The sequence below is a fragment of the Dermacentor variabilis genome, unplaced genomic scaffold (genome assembly GCF_050947875.1).
Source record: "Dermacentor variabilis isolate Ectoservices unplaced genomic scaffold, ASM5094787v1 scaffold_12, whole genome shotgun sequence".
NCBI classification, from domain to species: Eukaryota; Metazoa; Arthropoda; class Arachnida; order Ixodida; family Ixodidae; genus Dermacentor; species Dermacentor variabilis.
Window position 1 is genome coordinate 54,643,119 of NW_027460280.1, and position 20,487 is coordinate 54,663,605.

Genomic DNA, 20,487 nt, shown 5'->3' on the forward strand with positions numbered 1-20,487 from the left:
ATTTAACCATGCCACACTGTCTCGCAAGTTTCTTTGCCATCACTGTCCCATGCACACATACCGACTCAAGACTTGTGTCAAATTGCAGGAATGCAGCGCTACAGTGTGCCACAATGCCGGAAGCTGGGCCAGATTGGCGACACATGCCGACCGTACAATGCACCCGAGAACCGCACCCTCTGGTATCCATACAACGGAGGTGTCCAGCAGAAGAACAGTGCCACCTACACGCTGCTTTGCCCATGTGCTGGCGGGTTGCACTGCACAGCGGCCCAGTGCCAGCCGGCTACACTGGGAGATCAGGTCGGCAATGACCTCACTGGCATTTATGATGAATACCAGTGATAGGCATGCTTTGTCTTCCCATCCCTGTTTATACATTCCAACTTTCCTGCCTTGCCTTTTCCCCCCAGTCCACAGCACGGGTTGCTGTGCTCCACATGAACCGCATAACACCCATCCTCATGTGTTTGACGGCCCTGCATACGTTTGTGTGGGCCTGCCAACACCAGAAGACACACACACACACTACTACACATGCATGCACGTCATCCGCAGTAATGGGCTTTACTTTCACTAGACTTTCTCTGAAGGCAAGTGCGGTAGCATGGCACCTGCTTGTGTGCTAAATGCAGCATGATCTCAACATTTGCATTTAGGTATGTATAGACCGAGCTGAACTCCCTCCGTCATCAACCGCAGCCCTCTCCTGGTCAAATAACAGGTATACACACAGACGAGCCTTATGGGCAATGTACCGGCTTCCCAAAACTTTGCTGGCACGTGGCAAGCACTTTAGCTGTGATATGCCTGTATGTTTTCATTGTAATGGAGGTTGTGCGTACTGAATGTGGCCAGGATGCTGTGCGCCAAACAAATGCTGTAGTGCCACTGCACCCCATACTCTGGCTCATTGAGGACAGGATAACTTCAATGTAATTGATATTTATCCCCTGCTGGGTATAAAATGCCATCTATCGACACTGCAGCAAGTGCCATCCACTATGCCTATGGTACGGCAAAGTAAATCTGCTCACTAGACCTCGTAGTTGCTGCTTTCGTCTTTGATCTGTGGTGTCTTCCCATTGCTGTGTGCTGCTGTAAGCGAAGCAAGGGATCTGTGGCAACACTGGCAACTTGCTAATAGTTTTTTCGGCAACAAAATAAAAAAAAAATAAAAGTCAAATTCGCATGCAGTACAGTTGTTCACACAGTTGACGTTGCACAGTGAGTGCTGTTGTTAGCATGTAGAAGCTGAATTTCACTTAAGACCTATTTCTCTCATGTCTGGTTTACTGTATGCTGCATAATAGTTCCACAAAATATTTATGCTGTATTACTTCTCGCATCATCTTCGTTCACATTTGAGCTCAAGGGTAATGCTAGCTTCCGTATGAAAAATGGCTGTTATAAGCAATTGTTTTTTTTTTTTTTTAAGTACGAAGACTCTACTAGCACATTAATTTTCTTTTATGTTTTGAGCATTTGAAAAAGCATGAAGGTCCTCTATCTTTTTGCAGTACAATAGGATGTTTTGCAAGTGGATTAAGAAACATGTAGCTGGTTGTTGAGGCATACACTTGACAAATTTTTAAGGATAAATATTAAGAAAACTCCGAGAACAGAAGGCTACCTTCACGAAATGTGCACAATGGTTCATACTGAAACACAAATGTGCTCTGAAGCATTAGCATAAGTATACAGATGGTACAGTTATTACAATTTATTCACTGAAGTTAACACACTTCAGCAAAGTTCATGAAGATATTGCCAAAAAAGAATCTGTTAGCACATTGATGCACATTGCTACTGCAAGTCTATACAGCAGTACACCAGCTGTATACAAATAAACAAGGCCCCTGTGCTCTATCCCCAAGTTGCCACTGCTTAACCCGCAATGTGCCACTGTATCTTCTGTGCGTTTTTTTGTACTTTGTAATTTACAATCTGTCTCCCACCTCACAACTACACCATAGTAATCTGGCAAACCTACCCACATCTGCACATGGCCAGCTTTGCCAGATCACTATGCCTTTCGTATATCCCCAATGTTTTCATGCCATCCTGCATAGTGCCAAAGTATACCAGACAAAGTTTCCATTTAAATGCACCAATGCTCAGACATGAGTTTACAATTCTACCTCCTCTATCTCTATTCTTTCTCTATTTGAGACTTGTAGTAGAGCCTAGTGTCATACTCTGGCTTTGTCACCATGTGCTGCAGGACAGCACACTTAACCTTGGCATTCCGAATGTTGTTACAAAAAAAAAAAAAAAATTGCTGTGCATTAATTCTTCTGGTCTGTCAATTATACAGAGCAGCACATTTCTATGCTGCAACCCACTCTAATATGCACATTTTGCACAAAATGTGATTGGGATGGGGGCAAAACCCTGCACGTAGTTAAATGCACAGGCAAGAGTTTCATCTTTGCAACATGGACCAGCGAAGTCAGGTTGCCATATACAGAAGTTCACATAACCAAAAAGGCAGTGCAGTCAAACCTCGCTATAAAGAACACAAACACCTTTGTTATATCCAATATTTGTTATAAGCATACATATTTATAGCAAAAAAAAAAAATTGCAATCGAGTCTCTGCAATAGAAACTCGAACTTGATGCTTCCTATGGCACAATTTTAATGGCCCGTCGGCAGCTTGCAGTGCTGATGCGTGGCACGTGAGGAACGCTGAATTGCAAAATTGTCCTTTGCACGATTACTACAACCAACCAAGGAGTCTGTGTGATCATGTGGGATCGGCATGTTGGCTTGCCGACTGCGGGGCAGCCAAATCTCTGGCCAAGGTGTGCACAATGTTTAGAAGTGCTTTGATTGAGAAACTGGACACAGTTGCTCTATTCAAGTATTTTACATTCTCGTGACCAGAATACATATTAAGAGCTGCGAATGAAGTTACCGATTTTGCCGTAACCGATATTGTCTCGGATCTTGCATTTTAGGTCGTCGTTTCAGTGGAAGACTTGAAATAAAACATAACCAACCAAATTTTTTTTTGAAGTTTCATTATGTAATTTGTTATATTCATGTCCAACTGTATACACTGTGGTATGTTTTCACAGTTGCTTTGTGATGACTGCTGCTGTGATATTTCTATTACAAGCTCTGCTGGAGTCGAGGAACACCAGCTGTGCACTGTTCTCTAGCCAGGATTGTCTAGGCTCCTGTAACGCATAACTGGCCACCAGGGCATATATTATTTTGCAAGACCTTAGTTTGCTGTACATGCCATTCGTGACAAGAAGTCATACGAAGGCAAGGTTACATATTCCGCATCGACAGACATTATCATGTAGCATACTTGGAACTTAGGAGGAAGCTTTAGCTTGGGTGCTCGCATCTTACGTGTATCTAAAGGAGAATTTGTTTTTCTAGGCAACCACTGCACCGATGAGGTTTGTTGCATTTAAAAGAAACTTGAGTTCTAGTCGCTGTTGGTTTCGAATCTTTACTTAGGTTGTCAATTTTTTACTAAAAATCGGCAAAATTCACAAATTTTCAGAAAACAAAACTATCAAGTTTATAACTCGGTAACTCTGCAAGGACAAATGATGCCACAATTCTGTAAATTGCATCTAATGGTACATCTAAAGTGGACAATATTAGCATGTTACACATGAATCTAAAGAAATTTAGCAATATGGAAATACAGCTTTTGCAGCACCCTTGTACACAATGTAACAAATTCACGTAATATGTAAAGTGACACATCAAATTTGTCCACTTTGAATGCTCTAATGGATGCTACTTGTTGAACCGTGATATCTGTTCTTGATGGAGAGCTATTAATTTGTACACTTCGTACTTCCCTTCTTTTTTTTAGTTTCGAATTCTTAAATTCTTTCAACAAAATTCAGGCCCTAAATCGAAATTTCGCTTCCAGCAGTCACTAGAATTTAACTTTCTCTCAAATGCAACAAATTTCATTACAATCAGTCCAGGGGTTATCTCGGATAAGCAAATTTGCGTTTACATGTACTTGAATAGGCCACATTGGAGTTAGGCCCGAGCTAAAGCTTCCTCTTAAGTTTTTTCAACTGTTTCACAATGACCATACTCAACGTTCTGGGTGTGCTGCCCATTTCAAATCTGAAACAGCACTTTCAATTTGTGTGTGCACAGAACAAGCCTACGGTTCTTTACATGTTTATCTCATAAATATTTGTAAATAGCCATGTCCATGTCTTTATATTTATTTGATGTGTGTCCAAAGAGTGCATGATTTTAGGATAGTGGCATTTTCAGGATAAAACCAGGCTGGACCCTTAAAGAAAGTTGCCTGGGTGCAGAAGAGGTTCATGTGGATCACTTCGACACACAGTCCGCCGACCCTTTCCCCCCTCCCCCTGAAAAAATATGCATTACATTATTTGCAACTAGTACTGAAGACTGCTGTAAAGCACTTTTAGAACACTGGTCAAAATGACTAGTGCCTAGTGTTGAACTATGTATGCTGTTCCTCTGCAATAAACATTTATGTACAACTTGTAACAAAGGGTAAGACCTTTATTTCGGCAAACATCTTGTGAACATTGTTACTATGGATGAACTTCTCCCAAATTTCTGTGTGCTACAATTTTCCTGTGAAGTGAGCGGTACAGCATGAAGAGGCTAACTGAAATTACTTGCTGTAATCTAACTACGTTGTGATGGCATATTAGCTTCAAAAAGGATGCAAGACACATCGCAGTTTTGCAGCAAGCCCTGTATCACTCATTTCCATTCCAGACTGGTGGCACATGCAGACTGTTGCACCAGACCTCATCTACTAATCTATAAAACTAATTTCTTCTGAAACTTGGTACAGTTAATTCATGGGGAAAACAGCTTGCTTCAGTCCTTCACAGAACTAAGTCTAAGCAGGTTCATACTGGTCACTGATACTATAGAAACAGCGGTCTGTTGTGTGCTGCAAACATACACCCGTAAAGCTCAGTTTAAGAAAATGTTTGCCTTTCCTATTGAGCTCCTCTTGTGCACTGCAAAGGAGTCAATATCATCTAGCACATCCTGGCATTCTTAAAGCACATGATAAAAACTATGTCCAAATGCTGTCTCAATGCTTTGCTGCTCACTCGCTGCAAGGAAATAGCAAAATCAAATAAAACAGACAAATGCCATGCAAATGCTCAAAGATAAAAAAAAAAAGTAGCTGTAATTTACACAATCGTGATGGTGGCAATAAAGCTGAACACAACTACTATTACATATATATATTTAGAAAGACTGAAAATGACTGCTAATATTGCTCAGACCATCAAATTTAGTTACTAATCACTCAAAGGGCAACCGCCTGTTTCTCACTCATTTAGTGCTTGCAAAGGTGCCACCATGCATGCGTTTCCTTTTTTTTTGGGGGGGGGGGGGGGAACTCGTGAAAACTAATTGCCTCTGGTTGGCGATAAGATTATGCTATGGACGTAAATATTAGTGTAAGAGCAGGAACATTTGACACTTGCGAAATATTCTCGTGTGCACATTTTCTAAGCCTTCTGTGTATAACAATACATCAAATTTTTAATTCTAATACATTTATTTCCTTTCTTTTATTGTTATTCATGAATAAACAGTACATATACACTAACGCAAAGTCTTTTTTTTCTCACTTTACGGTCACCCTAGAAAAACTGGAATCTGCAATACAAAAAAATCAACCCTGGACGGTCGCGGCAAAAAAAATTAACCCTCAAAGGGTTAAGACTTTACAATGCAACTTATCGAGATCCAGCAAAAGAACAGCAATACCTCGCATTGATCAATACAACAAATCGACAGACAAAAGCAAAATGTACCTTAATGTCACAAGTTTATTATGAGAAAAGTAGAAACATCCTTATCTTCAACTAAGCTATTCCAAGCTCGTTCAGTGATGGCTCACTCGGTGCCTGCAGCAGCAGGACATCTCGAACTTGGAAGAGCATCTATAGGAATAGTTGACTGCTCGACCGATTTGGAGTGGCCAGCTGATAGCAACAAATTTTGTGGATTTCTGCTCCTTTCAGATCCCAGTCATAGTAAGGTCATGTAATGAGCAAACTGCTTAACTTTGAGCAACAAATTCTTGAATCAAGCATGAAATGAATAACAACCACAGTTTTAGTACACATTTTAATTGTCAAAGCATCAATACACCTACTCTGTTGACATCCTCTGGCCAGTTGTATGCAACATTCAGAGCCTTTCAATCTCTCCATGTGCAAATGCATTTTCAGATTGCATATTCCTCATCAGAAGTGCCTGCAGGGGCAAGTAACTGCATAATATATATCGCTTATGCATAGAACTGTCAACTCGGAAAGAATACGGGACAAGAATGCATGAAAAATGAGCTAGTAAAATTTGCACTTTAATAAATTTGTTTCTGGTTTTTTGTTTGAAGTTGTGCTTGTCTTGGCTACTTACTGTTCATTATACTTAAAACAATCTTTCTTCATAATGTAATTGTGCAATAGCTGGTGTCCATGCATGGCACCCTTCAATGTCACCAATGGCCTCTTGGGAGTTTCCGGTGTTGTGGTGCACATATCATTGCCTCTATATGCAAGTGCCAATGAGTGTTTCGGTGTTCTCACCTCAAACCACCAATCTGATGCTGAAAATTTTATGCAGCAGAACAAGCTCTGCTTTTGCGATCCAGTTCAGCTCGTGAACAAGATGTTCCACTAAAGACTGCAAAATAAACTCATTGCTTTAATGACAGCACTGCATCAAGCATTGTGCAGGCGGCTCTCGGAGCAGTGTGCTGCTATCTTGGAAGCCATGTAAAACCACTGCACTTGCAGCACCTTTGATGGAGTGCTACAAAGTCGGAAAGTGCTAGGTAAAATACTAATGTGCAGTATGTGCATTACTTCCTTATACCGTGTTTACTTGCATAATGATCACACTTTTTGTAAAAAAACATTGACGATAATTCAGGGGTGCGATCATTACGCGAGTTAAATTTCTCGCAAGAAAAATGTTTTTCTTTTTTTTTTTTCATTTTGCGTTTGCTGCGGGATGACAACAGGTCAACAAATAGGCGGCTGCCGCTTTATGTAGTGCGGGACACCAAAACAAACATGGTGGCCGGGGGAGCAAGCCGAACGCGCAGAACATGAATTTTTTTCTTCTCGTGAGTACATAACGTGCATTGAAACAGTTTCTTCCGTATCTATAATATCGTTAATATCGGCAAGTTTGCGGCAATAACGTAGCCATTTCCACTTTGAGGGGACAGAAACGGATGGGCGCGCTTAGCTGCCAGTGACATAGAAACACGTGGCGGGCATGCTGTGGAAACTGCAGAATTTGTCTTCACTACTATTCTAATGCGGCACGTTTCCGCTAAGGGTGGGCGAATATTTTAGCTGTGTTACAAGCGTCGGCGTATGAATAGGGTACACTTCTAACGTATCAGTGTAAACATGGCTGCTATTGCTGCCGCTCGCAGTTTGTTGCGTGCCCACGAGTGCGGACGAGAAGAATCAAAAAACGCCTTTTTTGTTGTTGTTGACCACAACTATTATAAAGCCTACACACAATAAAGGCAAGTGTGGTTGTAGTTTTTTTTTTATCATGGAAGTGCGGAAAGTGATGAAAGGAATGAAATGGGGCATCTGCTTAAGAATGTTTGGTGCGTGCAGACCGCTTGGTTTGCCTTGAAGAGTCGTTCGCTTAGCATTCAACAGATGGTAAGCGCGATCATTATTAGCTAGACTTGGCACACGACATATCACTGCGGTAAGTTCGGGGTGTGATCATTACACGGGAAATAAAAAAAAATCGAAATTTGATTACAAAATTCAGGGGTGCGATCATCACGTGAGTGCGATCATTATGCGAGTAAATACGGTATGCACTGCCATGAGCATGCCAAGCCACAGCTAAAAGTCACTCCCACATGTATTTTCCATTGTTCTCATTTTATGTCGCATAGGTTAGCATTGTGTGAAGAAAATGGAAGCCCCTCGATGTGATTTTGGCCATGACCATGTGGGAGGAAATTTAGGCTAAGCCATGCAACATTCCCTTTCAGGATGCATTTTTGTCATCTCCAGGAAACATTTAATGATTAAGAATACACTCTCCACTAAAGGACTGCTGCCAAGGTTAGGTATATTGAAAAGGCTCTGCATAGCTTACAATGTTTGCACAGTCACAAGCAACATGAATGTCGCAGAAGGTGCACGGAGTGATCCTTGCTGTCCAAGAATATTCAACTTGAGTATTGCCAGTACAAATGGCTGTCATGGCAAGGCCAAGTTCGGACTAGGGAATCCTGAATAAGAGCTGAGACAGCCCTACAAAATCTGGGATGGTTGGCAACTCTAGTTATACATTATTTTATATGAAATTTGATATCTTGGCATTTGAGAAAAAAGACTAACACCAGGAACACCACAAAGTAAGTACTATAAGCTGTGTGCATTTGTTGCCTAAATAAAATCATAACGCTGTAGTCATCAACATTTTTTACTGCCCACCTACTGAAGTCTTAGTGTGCTGAAAGACCAATCCAAACACATAATGAGGAACAAAATTAAGGAAAAGACACACCAACATGTTTTACACATGTATAAATAAAATAAATAAATAAATAAATGACAACTAGCTGAAACTGCAGTAACATGGCCGACACACAATTTCAGAGCTCTAGAATTTCACAGAATGCAATGTCAGTGAATTTTCAGCTGTTACTGGCTAAAAGGTCTGCCATGTTTTGGTACTGACTGACTAGGAAGTTATTTGAATTTTGAAAACATTTATATTTGCGTGCAAGGGATGAACAAGGCTTTGCAAACAAATGGTCTTGCTGTTTGTGTCAGTACCAAAGGGCGAGATAGAGAGGGACGTGGGTCTTATGGCATTTGCCACATTATTTGGTTGGTAATGGTCATTCAAGAGCAGTGGCAGCCATAGTTCAAGAGCAAGCTTCCTTTTCTTTTTTTTTTCACAACTATAGTGCAAGTCCCATTGATGAAGACTCAAATATTGCTTAGTGACTTCGATTTCCACTTCCTACACTAACATTACAAGGCTGATGACAAACATAGTGATGCATATGAAAAGAGTCTTGTGCATTTGTCATGCCCGGACACAATAAATATACCATCCTAACTTCTCCACAGTTTCCATTCTGTGCAGTGTCAAGTATATTGAAGCAATTTGTACATCACTTTTATTCAATTAAAGGGACCCTGAGACGATTTTATGATTTTTTACAAACATACTGAGTCGTTAGAGTAGGCCCTTCTGATCATTAATTGACGTATCTAAGTGCTCTGCGTAAAGCATGTAATTTATTATAAGGTTTTAAAAATGCACATCGCTGCTAGTCGCAGCACACGGCACGGCGGAATTTTAAGGCGCCCCTACCCATATGACACAAATCACCCATATAACATCAGTGGGGCAAGCGATCCGATTGGCCGACGAGGGCGCGTCATCGATAATTTTTCCAACTTTATGGTAAACAAATGATGTTCGTAATAGTTGGAATGTTACTTAATTTGTTTTTATAAAAAGAAAGTAACATAAAGAGAATGCACAAGAACAATTTTTCAGTACACATAAGCACTTCTGGCGCACAGCAAGTGTCGTCTGCTTGTCTTACAACGTGCTCCGTCTTTGACGAGAGCTCCGCCGTCAGTGTCGGTCTGTCTTTTCGCGAGCGCTATGATTCGACTTTGTTGCGTTGTGGACTGCAAATGTAGCGACTGGCAATATGTCAAGCTGCAACATCGTGTCCCTCTGCAAGCCATTAGACGAGCGGACTGGCTGCAGCGCATCGGACTGCCGCTATCCGATCGGTGCCAGGATTTGCGCGATTGCGGCCGTCACTTTACACCGGAAGATTACTAACGCAATAGCGTTTTGCGAGTCCGGTATTAGGGTAAACGCAAGAGCAAGGCTGTGTGCCCTTGCGTGTCGTTTCAGGGGATGAACAGAAGCGCAAATGTGAATGGTCTGCACGGTGCAGCCACCTGGTGGCATAGAGCTCAACCACACACAGTAGCAGTAACAAAATGTATTCTTCTTTGCTGCTGGTGTAAATTTTTCGCAGGAGTGTAATCGTTAACACTTTGTTTTTGTAAATGTTTAAAATGTTTTACACTTCGTTAGAGCAATACTAGCTCTTTTCTTGGCTGGTTAAGCTCTGCGCCAATGGGTGGCTGGACCGTGGAGACCGATCAGGCAGCTCACGTATGTCTACGCTACAGTTCCTTCATCAGCTTGAGTTTATGCCTACAGTCATTTGCCGAAATGACCAGCTTGCCTGTGGTTACCGGAATACAAGACACGTTCGGCGCTACGACAGAATGCTCGCAACGCACGCTGCTTCGATAGCTCTCGCTTGGGGTCGACGGCCAAGGGGCTAGCGGAGCGGTCTCGCGCGGGCGGGGGTGGGCTCCAAAACAACCGGAAGTGGACGATGTGACGTCGCATCGTGACTCAGAACCAGTGAAGGCGGAGCTTAGCCCCGATGGCTCAGCGAATGAGTTGAGGAGGAAAAGTATGGCTAGGGAGGAGGGTAACTTGTAATCGCTTGTAGCTCCATTAATACGTAACGCTTCACTTAAATTGTGGGGCGAATGTTCTACTTAAGTTGTACCCTACACGTCTACAAAATTTGTCCGAACCGTTTCAGGGGCCCTTTAAAGGAAAACTCAAATATATTATAGGAAAGCTTTCTTTAAGGTAGGCTTTTTTTATCACGTCTGGGCTAACATAACTGTGAACAAGTGACATATAATGAGAAACTGGCTTCTTCCATAAATAATATTGATGCTCACTATGAGTTCACAGTAATTACACAATGCAAAGTACTATGCCCAGGTTTCAACAAATATATATACCGGGTGTCCCAGCTAACTTGAACCAAGGGTTTAAAAATGAAATATTGGAGTCAGGAGAGTGAAACTAACTGCATATTGGTGATAGGCATTTGGCGCACCACGGGAAATTTTTTGTATCGCAATTACTTAACTAGTAATTAAGATAATTTTTTTAAATTTTTTAATATTGACTTTAGACACTAAATGTGATTCGCAAAGTTGGAGAGCACTTTCAGAAACCCGCATTCCATTATTCGCCATAAAGAAAACCTTACGTGTACCTCTTTTTCCGAGCTCGAAAGAAAGCCCGCGAAATACAAAAAAAATCACGTGACGAGCACATTTGCGCGTCGCGATCGTGCTGCTCTCAACCGTGCTTTCAGTGAACGAAATCAGCTCCGGCCTTTATTCGACGGCCCCGTTGCAGCGGCAGGCCGATATCTTGGCGGGGGTTTTTCGTCCGCGTCAGCTAGTTGGCACCCGGCGACGACGACTTAGTCCCAATCTGATAAGATACTGAGATGGCGAGTCTGCTTTGTCACTCAGAAGCAAAAGAGAAATACAGGGAATAATGTTTCGCCGCGAGGTGTTGGCGGCTGTGTGTTGCAGTTTCCTAATGAGGATTTTGAAAGCTGGAAGCAGCGGTGAAGCACAGTTTGTCGTGTGCTCTTCTTATGCCACTCTCATGCGAGACTGAATCTTTGGTGTAGTGATTACTAGCACTGCAGACATGCCGTTTACAAATGAAGAGAAAGCAGACATGGTTCTGGCTCTAGGTGCATGTCATGGGAACAGAAGGCGCGCTGCAGACCTTATGCAACAATGGCACCCAGGCAGGCGGCCAAGTTCAGTAACGATCCTGCGTGCCTTCGAGACGCTGCGACGGATGGGCAGTTTTACGTCCACACGACACAGAGCACCTGTTTTTGACGAGGACTTCGAGACGCATATTTTATCGCTGTTCGCTCTGGAACCCCAAGCAAGCGTGCGCAGCGTGAGCGAGGATACCGGAGTCTCCAGGTCATCAGTTTGGCGAATACTGCGCAAACACCGCCTGCATCCGTACCACGTACAGCTTCATCAAAATCTGTTGCCACGGGACTTCCAAAACAGGACCGATTTTGCTAATTGGATTCTGATAAAGATGCAGGACGACCCGGATTTTTTGAACAAAGTGATATGGAGTGACGAAGCTAGTTTTTCGCGCAATTCACAGGTGAACCTGCACAATGCTCATTACTGGAGCGATTCAAATCCCTACTGGGTTTTACAGACGCAGCACCAGTACCAGTGGACATTTAGTGTTTGGTGTGGACTTTTCGACGGTAGTTTGATCGGGCCTGTGTTTTTCGACCAGACGCTGACAGCAGATCGCTACACCAATGATATCCTCAGAGGACCCGTTGACGACTTCCTTTCGGATCTACCGCTCGCCAGGGCCACAAATGTGTGGTTTCAACACGATGGCGCCCCCGCGCACAGCAGCGCCAAGGCTCGGACCTGGCTCGACGCAGCGTTCCCGCAGAAATGGATAGGACGACTAGGTCCCGTGAACTGGCCAGCCAGGTCTCCTGATATGACACCTCTGGACTACTTTTTGTGGGGTCATATCAAGGACAAGGTGTACAGCACACCAACTTCCACACCGCAAGACCTTAAAGACAAAATAACGGAAGTCTGTTTAAACATGCCTGAGGCTGTCATACGAAATGCAACGGCTGATTTGGTTACAAGATGCCATAGCTGTATCGTCGCACAAGGTGACCTATTCGAGCACTTTTTATAATTGGTAAGAAACCGAAATGAAATGGAGTCAGGACAACCGCATGCCACGGCTGTCATCGCCGCACAGCCAAGCCATAAACCGCCACTTTTATTTTCTTTGCAACTGGCAAATAAAACTCCTCTCATTTGAAAACTTCGAGCTTGGCAGTCTTTATCGCGACTGCAAAGCGCAGCGCACTCGCTGCAATTTACACCGTCACGCGCGAACTGGCTGACACGGCCGAAGAAACCACCACCAAGATATCGGCCTGCCTCTGAAACGGGGCCGCCGAATGAATACCGGAGCTGATTTCGTTCACTGAAAGCACGGTTGAGAGCAGCACGATCGCGGCGCGCGAATGCGCTCGTCACGTGGTTTTTTTTGTATTTCGCGGGCTTTCTTTCGAGCTCGAAAAAAGAGGTACACGTAAGGTTTTCTTTATGGCGAATAATGGAATGGGGGTTTCTGAAAGTGCTCTCCAACTTTGCGAATCACACTTAGTGTCTAAAGTCAATATTAAAAAATTTAAAAAAATTATCTTAATTACTAGTTAAGTAATTGCAATACAAAAAATTTCCTGTGGTGCGCCAAATGCCTGTCACCAATATGCAGGTAGTTTCACTCTCCTGACCCCAATATTTCATTTTTAAACCCTTGGTTCAAGTTAGCTGGGACACCCGGTATAATGTCCGTACTTCCGCAAAAGATCTGATTTTACAACATATAAGTTTCATGGCCCACATGACTTCACAACTATTTTCCCAAGAAGGAAATCATTCACTAAACAAAATGTACAGTTGGTTTAAATTGCCAGATAAAAGCAAAGGCTATGACACAGCTTCAAGGACCAGTATGCTAAAGGTGACACAGACTTGGCACAAGAAAGGTTGGAGTTGTAAGAAATGGAACATACCTATATCTTTACCTCTTGCCGTAGAAGCTCACAAGATGTCAATAGCCAATGAAGGACTTGTACCAAAGATGCAGCTATGTGCAGTCAAAGCTAAGATCTACTTCATAAGTTTGCTAATGGCTTCGGCTAAAGAAGACAAGCTGGGGATGAGTGTGGACCAGCTTGTCTTAGGTTCCTACCATGCTCATCTCCAGAATCAGGCATCATTCTGGGCAGCAGAGTATGGTGGTGGTGGGAGGGCCCGAAGCTTGAGTGTTCCTTGCCGAGACCTACACAAACAAGCCAGCAAAAATGTCATTTCAGAAAAACAACAGTATAAAGCCAATTCTGCTATCTTCTGAATGATATTAAGATGCAATGAAGTTTCTCAATGGGGGACCTTTGTCCAAAGGTTGGTCACACTTGCACGAAGGAAAGACCCTACAGAAGAAACGGAAGCGGCAACAACTCCTATATTTATTCTTATTGCAATAAAGAAGGTACATTTTTGTACACCTTGTTCTCAATCATGGTAAAATGTTTGACAACCATTCATGCAGCACATATTAGATTTCCTCCTTGAAGTGATAGCACTGCATTTCAATATATTAAACTGGGAAATTTGGTGCATATGCTAAGAAGAAACATTTATTCATTCACTCTCGGAAATATGCATAGTAACAAAATATACAGGAGGAGGTCCCAAAGCTCTGGGCTGTAGGGGGACCTCCTACAGCCACAGCGATGGCCTAGTGGTACAGCATCTGCCTCATATGTGGGATGTAATTGATTAAAATACCAGTGGTGCCGGAAACGCACTGATTTTTCTAATGGCTAGAGATGTTCGCTGGCCTGGTGCCATGCTTAATTAAGTACCATGCTTAATTGCATGGTTTGTCAATCAAATTCCCAGCCCTAATATGTCAGAATGGTCCCCAAAAAAGACTTGGAAGAGCTAGGGGATACGCACGGCCGAGGAAGTGAAGCATCAAGGGGGCTGCCAGCACGGGAATGGACTCGAGATGAGGCTGCCGAGGAAAGATTACGCTTTGTGGCCATTTGGCGCAGGGCATTGGTGGCGCGCTCAATGGAGCTGTGCTGTTCCACCTGCGTACTGCACAGGATGTCAGCCACGGAAGGAAGGGACAACACAACAGTCATGTAGACGCAGCAGCTTCCTCACCTCGGGACATCCTCTCTGAAAATAAGGGCAAGAAAAATGGGGGTCAAAACAGAGAACCAATTGTGAAGTGGTATCTTGTGCCTTTCTGGGTTCACATGCAAGCTACATGTCTGTCAATGATTGTTTGTGACTGATTATTGGTTGATTGGGTCTAATGTCCCAAAGAAACACAGAGGCAATGAGACACGCTATAGAGGAGAACTACAGAATAATTTTGGCCATCTGGGACTGTTTAACAGGCACTCAAAGCTCAGTACATGAGTGTTTTTGTATTCTGCTCCCATCAAGATACAACCACGGCAGATCAGAGTCATAGTTTGACCAAATGATATGGTTGTCACTCCATGGTCACTGTAGGTAAAAACATACACTCACTCATGCTGGCAGCACATGAAGCAGGTGAGTGTGCTGAGCAGCATAGCTGTGACAAAACCTGGCAGCAGTAGAGAAAGCAGAAAATCTGCCAGCAAGTCCCTCCGGGGCAGGTGGCCCATGTCGGGTGGATTATAGCTGTCCTCTTCTAGTGGGATGGGTGAGAAGGCAGCATCTTGGTGCTGCATCATTCCTTCACCATCTAGCTGCTCTGGCAGCTGCACCAAGGATGAATTGACAAACAATGCAAAGAGGTCTTAGTGCCAAAATGAGCCGAGGCAAGACTGATGCAAGCTTGCTGGTTCACATAGCAGCTAGAGTTAAAACAAAAAAAAAATCCTGGGATCTTACAAGCCGTAGCGGAAAACTTCGCGGATTAATTTTGACCACCTGAAATTCATTAACATGCACCTAAATCTAAGTACATAAGCATTTTTGCATTTCTGCCCAACGAAATGCCCCTACATCCGGGATCAAATCCATGACCTCAAGCTGAGCAGCACAATGCCATAGCCACAGGGCTACCACAGAGGGTAGCAGCCGGAGTTGCATACAGCTGATTTGCAACCACCAAAGTGTCCCTTCCCTATATCAAAGAGTTAGTTGTCATATTCTTATATTGCTACTCCACAGATCCTGCAACTCTCTGCACAGGTAATGGCACTTTCATTCAGAGGAGAGGTGCTTGCTTTGCCCACTGTGTGGTTGCATTTCAGTACCACAGCATGTCTCCTTTGGAGACCTTTCGGTGCTCCACACTGAACTTCTATCTTCTTATCCTTGAAAGGAGCAGAGAAAAAGACCTTTCGCCTCTAGCAAGAATGCTAACACGAATTACCAAAGGGTGAACTTCAGTGATATCGGCAGCACACAGGTGCCAAAGAAATTGTAGGCTTTATATAATTGTTTCTCAAGAAAAAATTATATAAAGCATACTTAAAGCAGCTAGATTACATTTGAAAGTAAACAAAGACTCTTGTAGACTTATGCACAAAAACATATCTACAAACTACTGTGAAATGCATGACTTCACCCAGACTTTACAGGCTCAATGCCATGGTAGCAGAATTCAATAAGGAGAAGCCTGGCTTTCATTTTCTTTGAAAATAATCAACCACAATGACCAAAACAGTAAGAAATATGGATGAAATCTTGAAACATGAATCTGCCAAACTAATTTATCCCTCAGCTGCAAGAGCTACCTGAGCTACCTGTACATAGTGGAGGGTTCTACAACGTTCGTAAGAACTTGTTGCGTGGGAACTCTTACAATATGTCCCCGTGAGAGCAGAGAGGCTCCCAGAAATCAAAGCCCAATTAACAACCTTGTGCTCAGCCATAAGCAGTGTGGTCATTAAATTTTGCCAGAGGGGTGCTAATAGATGTGCTGCACAGGTGTGCTGAAGGTGCACATATACTTTTTGCTTTATTCCCACATAATCACTGCAGTTTATTTGGTCTTATTTTTTTATGTGACACTTGGAAAACATATAAAAATCCCAATTCACACTTCTAGCCTTCAGTACAGTGGCCATTGGCAATGCAGAGCTGCATAAATGTGCCAGTTGTTGCGAGCTTACCAAATCTAAACAGCTTTAGGCTAGGAGTTGCAATGACTCCTCTCCCAGCAGAATACAGAAGCTAATTTCTTTTTAATATCTTATGCAGATGACAGCATGCCCATTAAAAATAAATGTGGCACCCTGATAAAGAACTTGAGCAAGAAATGCATGCACAACGGAGAAGACATAGCCCATTAATTATGTTCTTAATAAAAATGAGGTTCCGTTGTACAGAATTCACTCTAACAAAACAGTTTTGCATGAAATCACCTTAAGCAAACTTGAAGCACTGCAATCCATACACATTGACATACAAAGCACAATCTTCGTAAACTTGCAATATGAAACACATTTTCTCTATGAACTGCTTGTTCGCTAAAGAACTCACTTGCTACAACATAGCATATAGGTCAACGTGCCATGCCATTATTCTGTGACAGTTAGGTAAGGTAGCATGGTTTAATGTTGCCAGCCTCGTTGTAGAAAACTGGGAAGTCTTAACCTTCCGAAGGCATGAGAAGTCCCTTTCTGATGTGCAGAAAGTTACCAGGATCTTCAGTGCTATTCGAGGAAGCCTAACTACCACTGGTAAGAGCTCCCTTTAAGGTTAACATGGTTTTTTCTGAAAAACTATCTCTCGCATCTTGATATGTAGCAGAAGCACAAATCACATTTCTTCATTACATCAATTAACATATCCTTCTGAAGCTGGAGACAACTTGCACTAAGATCCTCTTTATAGAACTCGCACATAGGTGCTGTCATCTGTACTTGTCAATAACTTCACTCATGTCATGCTATCCCACAGTTTTTCTGGAAAGCAGATTGCGTAGGTGAAATGTGTGCCATGTTTATAACTTGACAGTAGCACTAAGAATAGAAATCCTTCAGTGCACGGAATGCACATCAACATGAATTTTCATCACAGCGCAGTATCACCTGCCTTTTCACGATGCTTGGATCTCCAACCTCAATTATTTCTTTTGCATTAGTTGTTGCACTGTTCCGATAACAAGAAAAATCATTGCAGAGCCAGTGACGCTGTTTTACAGCCTTCAATATTAGCTCTTCTGCATCAAAGGCAAGAAGCATAAGCCTTAGCATGAAATAGAAATTAAAATTCTGTAGTTTCTTTTTATACCCATTCACCATTGCTCCTGGGTCACTGTCTTCATGAAATAAAAGCATGAAGCAGAATAGCACTATTGTGGTAAAGTTACTAGATAAGGACAGGAGTGAGAATTCCATCAGTTTGCATCTCATTCTACAGAACTGCCTGAGGGCAAGCTTTCCTTCCTTTTGAAATTGCCTGAACCAGCTGAGGCGAGGTTTCATGAAGCTAAGTCTGTGAAGGAGTTAACAAACTCCCAACAAATGTGAATCTTCATGCACAGATCTTGCAACCCAAGGTTTGGTGGATGTGCAACACAGCGCACATTCAAAGCTCTCGCATCGCATTCTAGCGGGCTAATGTCCGCATTAGAAAGTAGTAGTGAGCTTAGTAGTGAGCTCATCTGCTCTATGAGGGGGCTAAAGCAAGGTAATAACCTTTTGTGAAGGAGTTACAGCCAGAAAATATCAGAAGGAAAAATTACACCTGAAGGGAGCCAATGCGCTCCCTCCACACCCATTTTCTCTCCAACCCCCTTAGAGGATTTTGAAAAGTGGATGGGGAGTAAAGTTCTCCCTACCCCATGCGTGACACTCATGTGCTCAGCAGCAGAATGCCACAGCCACTGAACCACCACAAAAGATTAAAGTGCCAACTTCATTAACGATTAAAAGTGATGGGAGAAGAAGCAGAAATTTTACCTTTCATAAATGCTGAGCTGATGTTTTTTTGTTCTAGAATAGGTCTTTTTTTTTCCCTTTCAGTTCGCATACCATGGAGACAGTTACATTATCTCCCAAGACCTTTCTTAGGCTCTAAACGCAACTGCTCAGTGGGACACTTTTAAAGCTGTGTTAAGATTACTCACCGTGATTAGCCGGAATCCACACCAGTCAGGCAGAAAGCTCCTACTCCGGAAACGGTACTCAGCAGATGTTCGTTTGTAGTCACGTGGACACGAGACCCTGTTTCGCAGTTGATTGGCTTCAACTTCTAGAGTGCGCAGCTCCTGGGAAAAGTTGGTCGTCCCTCCAATGCGTACCACTATGCTGAAAGAGTCGTGCCCTACATGACACAGAATGCTTCTTTGATAACATTCTGTTTTCAAAGATTAGCAGTGTTATCAACGATACTTTTGAAGGAAATATTCGGTAATCCTGAAGCACAAATTGCTAATGAGCTGCGTGACATCATCACTTTTTTTTTTTCACTTTTCATGACAGCAGTGCCTAGATTAAAGCACTAGTAACACGCAAAAAAGTATTCAATAGAATGATCACCAATGGGTAAACAATTTAATCCATAAGCCTAAGGGAGGAAGGATTCATTGCCGAGCAAGTTAGTAGTGTTTGCTTAATGTAATGTTTCAACACAAACAGAGCCTGCGCAAACTCAGGATCAATTGTTTTGTACATATTGCTCTACATCAAATATCATAACATATAGATCAGTGATTATTACTCTTTTCGAGACAAAGCAGCTGCATAGACGCAGAATTTTTAATCACTCTGTTTACAAATAGATAGTCTATTAAAGACTGTGCGAGTTGTGTAACGTTTAAATCTAATAACCCCCATACCATACAAGATTATGTGACCTTGAGGCTGATCTTGACACAAACACGTACACATGAACACACACCATGTGTCCCACATAACTTGTGCCAAAATTTTTAAATATGCAACTGCTATGTAGCAGGACAGAACCAAGGTAATGACGTTTGCCATCACTTGGAGCAAGTCGGGCTGTTTTTTTTAATATTGCCTAATTACATAATTAGTTATTAATTAATCAACTTCTCAAATATTATAAACAGAGCAAAAGTGTTGATGAGAAAATTGTATAACATCCTGAAAGATTCCCTATCCAGCTTTCTATTGCTACATAAAAGTTTTTCCAAACCTAAAAGGAAGTCAGCAAAATACGAATAAGTGCCGCATGACTAGTCATGCAGCACTTAACATTACCTCAGTTCTGTCCCCCAGCTACGTATTTCCTCCGGAGACATGCTGTCAGTAGTGGCAACAATGAGGTGACGAGTAATACATGGCAATTAGTCGCTAATTTTAAAAAATTAGCTTTTAAGCTTTTAGTTTCAGTGGGCTCGTCATAATTGGGAAATTGAAGCGAACTCTGCATTTGCTGGTTTTCTCAAGTCATATGAACTTTCAGACCTAGAAAAATGTGATTCCTTGTGAAATTGTGGCACAACGAAATTCGGCGATCAGAGCACGCGAAATTCAAACTGGGAGGCTTACCCTTCCTTGTCCTTTGGATTTACAGGTACCCTGCCACCAATGTCCACCACTGAGGCCACTTTTGTCACATAGATTACTGGGCTTTCTTTCCATAAGTGATCTCGAAAAATTTCTTCCAAGTCGGACAGCCAGTCACCTTCAAAAAGGTCTTCAATATTAAGATTTAAGAACTTCATCTCTACCTCGTAAAGTGCTTCTCCTGAAAACCAAATAAAGAGAGGAAGGGAGAAGGGAAATGAAAATACGACGTTAAAAACCTAACACAGATCACCATAATCAAAATCGTCTAATAACTTAAGGGATATCTTCAACAAGTGAAGTGCATCTAGCTGATTAGATGAGAGTGCCACAGTATGTCATTTGAAATAAGATATATGATAAACTCACTAGGCCTTTTTTCCACTTGAAGGCTAATTACACGAAGAGATGTTTTGTAGTTGTACTTGTTGATGGCAAAGACCTTAATGTTATCAGGAAGAAATAAGAAAGGTACATTTAACCACTTG

General features: G+C 42.4%; 2 protein-coding genes across 6 annotated transcripts in view; one reads left to right on the plus strand and one right to left on the minus strand.

The window, feature by feature from the left end:
- LOC142566383 (astakine-like) overlaps window positions 1-12,762 on the plus strand; it is a 47,695-nt gene extending 34,933 nt beyond the window's left edge. The window contains exons 4-5 of one of the 2 annotated variants that reach the window (XM_075677348.1): window positions 89-303; window positions 4,267-12,762. In XM_075677348.1, the coding sequence (XP_075533463.1) occupies window positions 89-303; window positions 4,267-4,290 (239 nt within the window). In that variant the 3' untranslated portion in view covers window positions 4,291-12,762. Of the gene's footprint in view, window positions 1-88 lie in introns of both variants that reach the window. The other variant, XM_075677347.1, reaches the window with a different exon arrangement.
- Window positions 1-20,487, minus strand: part of Scgalpha (sarcoglycan alpha) — a 196,785-nt gene that overhangs the window by 175,505 nt on the left and 793 nt on the right. Inside the window, exons 4-10 of one of the 4 annotated variants that reach the window (XM_075677337.1) lie at window positions 20,369-20,441; window positions 19,982-20,180; window positions 18,592-18,772; window positions 15,054-15,268; window positions 14,679-14,693; window positions 14,466-14,609; window positions 13,696-13,785 (exon numbers count right to left, since the gene is read on the minus strand). In XM_075677337.1, the coding sequence (XP_075533452.1) occupies window positions 13,713-13,785; window positions 14,466-14,609; window positions 14,679-14,693; window positions 15,054-15,268; window positions 18,592-18,772; window positions 19,982-20,180; window positions 20,369-20,441 (900 nt within the window). In that variant the 3' untranslated portion in view covers window positions 13,696-13,712. Of the gene's footprint in view, window positions 1-13,230; window positions 13,786-14,465; window positions 14,610-14,678; window positions 14,694-15,053; window positions 15,269-18,591; window positions 18,773-19,981; window positions 20,181-20,368; window positions 20,442-20,487 lie in introns of those variants that run through there. The other 3 variants (XM_075677338.1, XM_075677336.1, XM_075677339.1) reach the window with 3 other exon arrangements.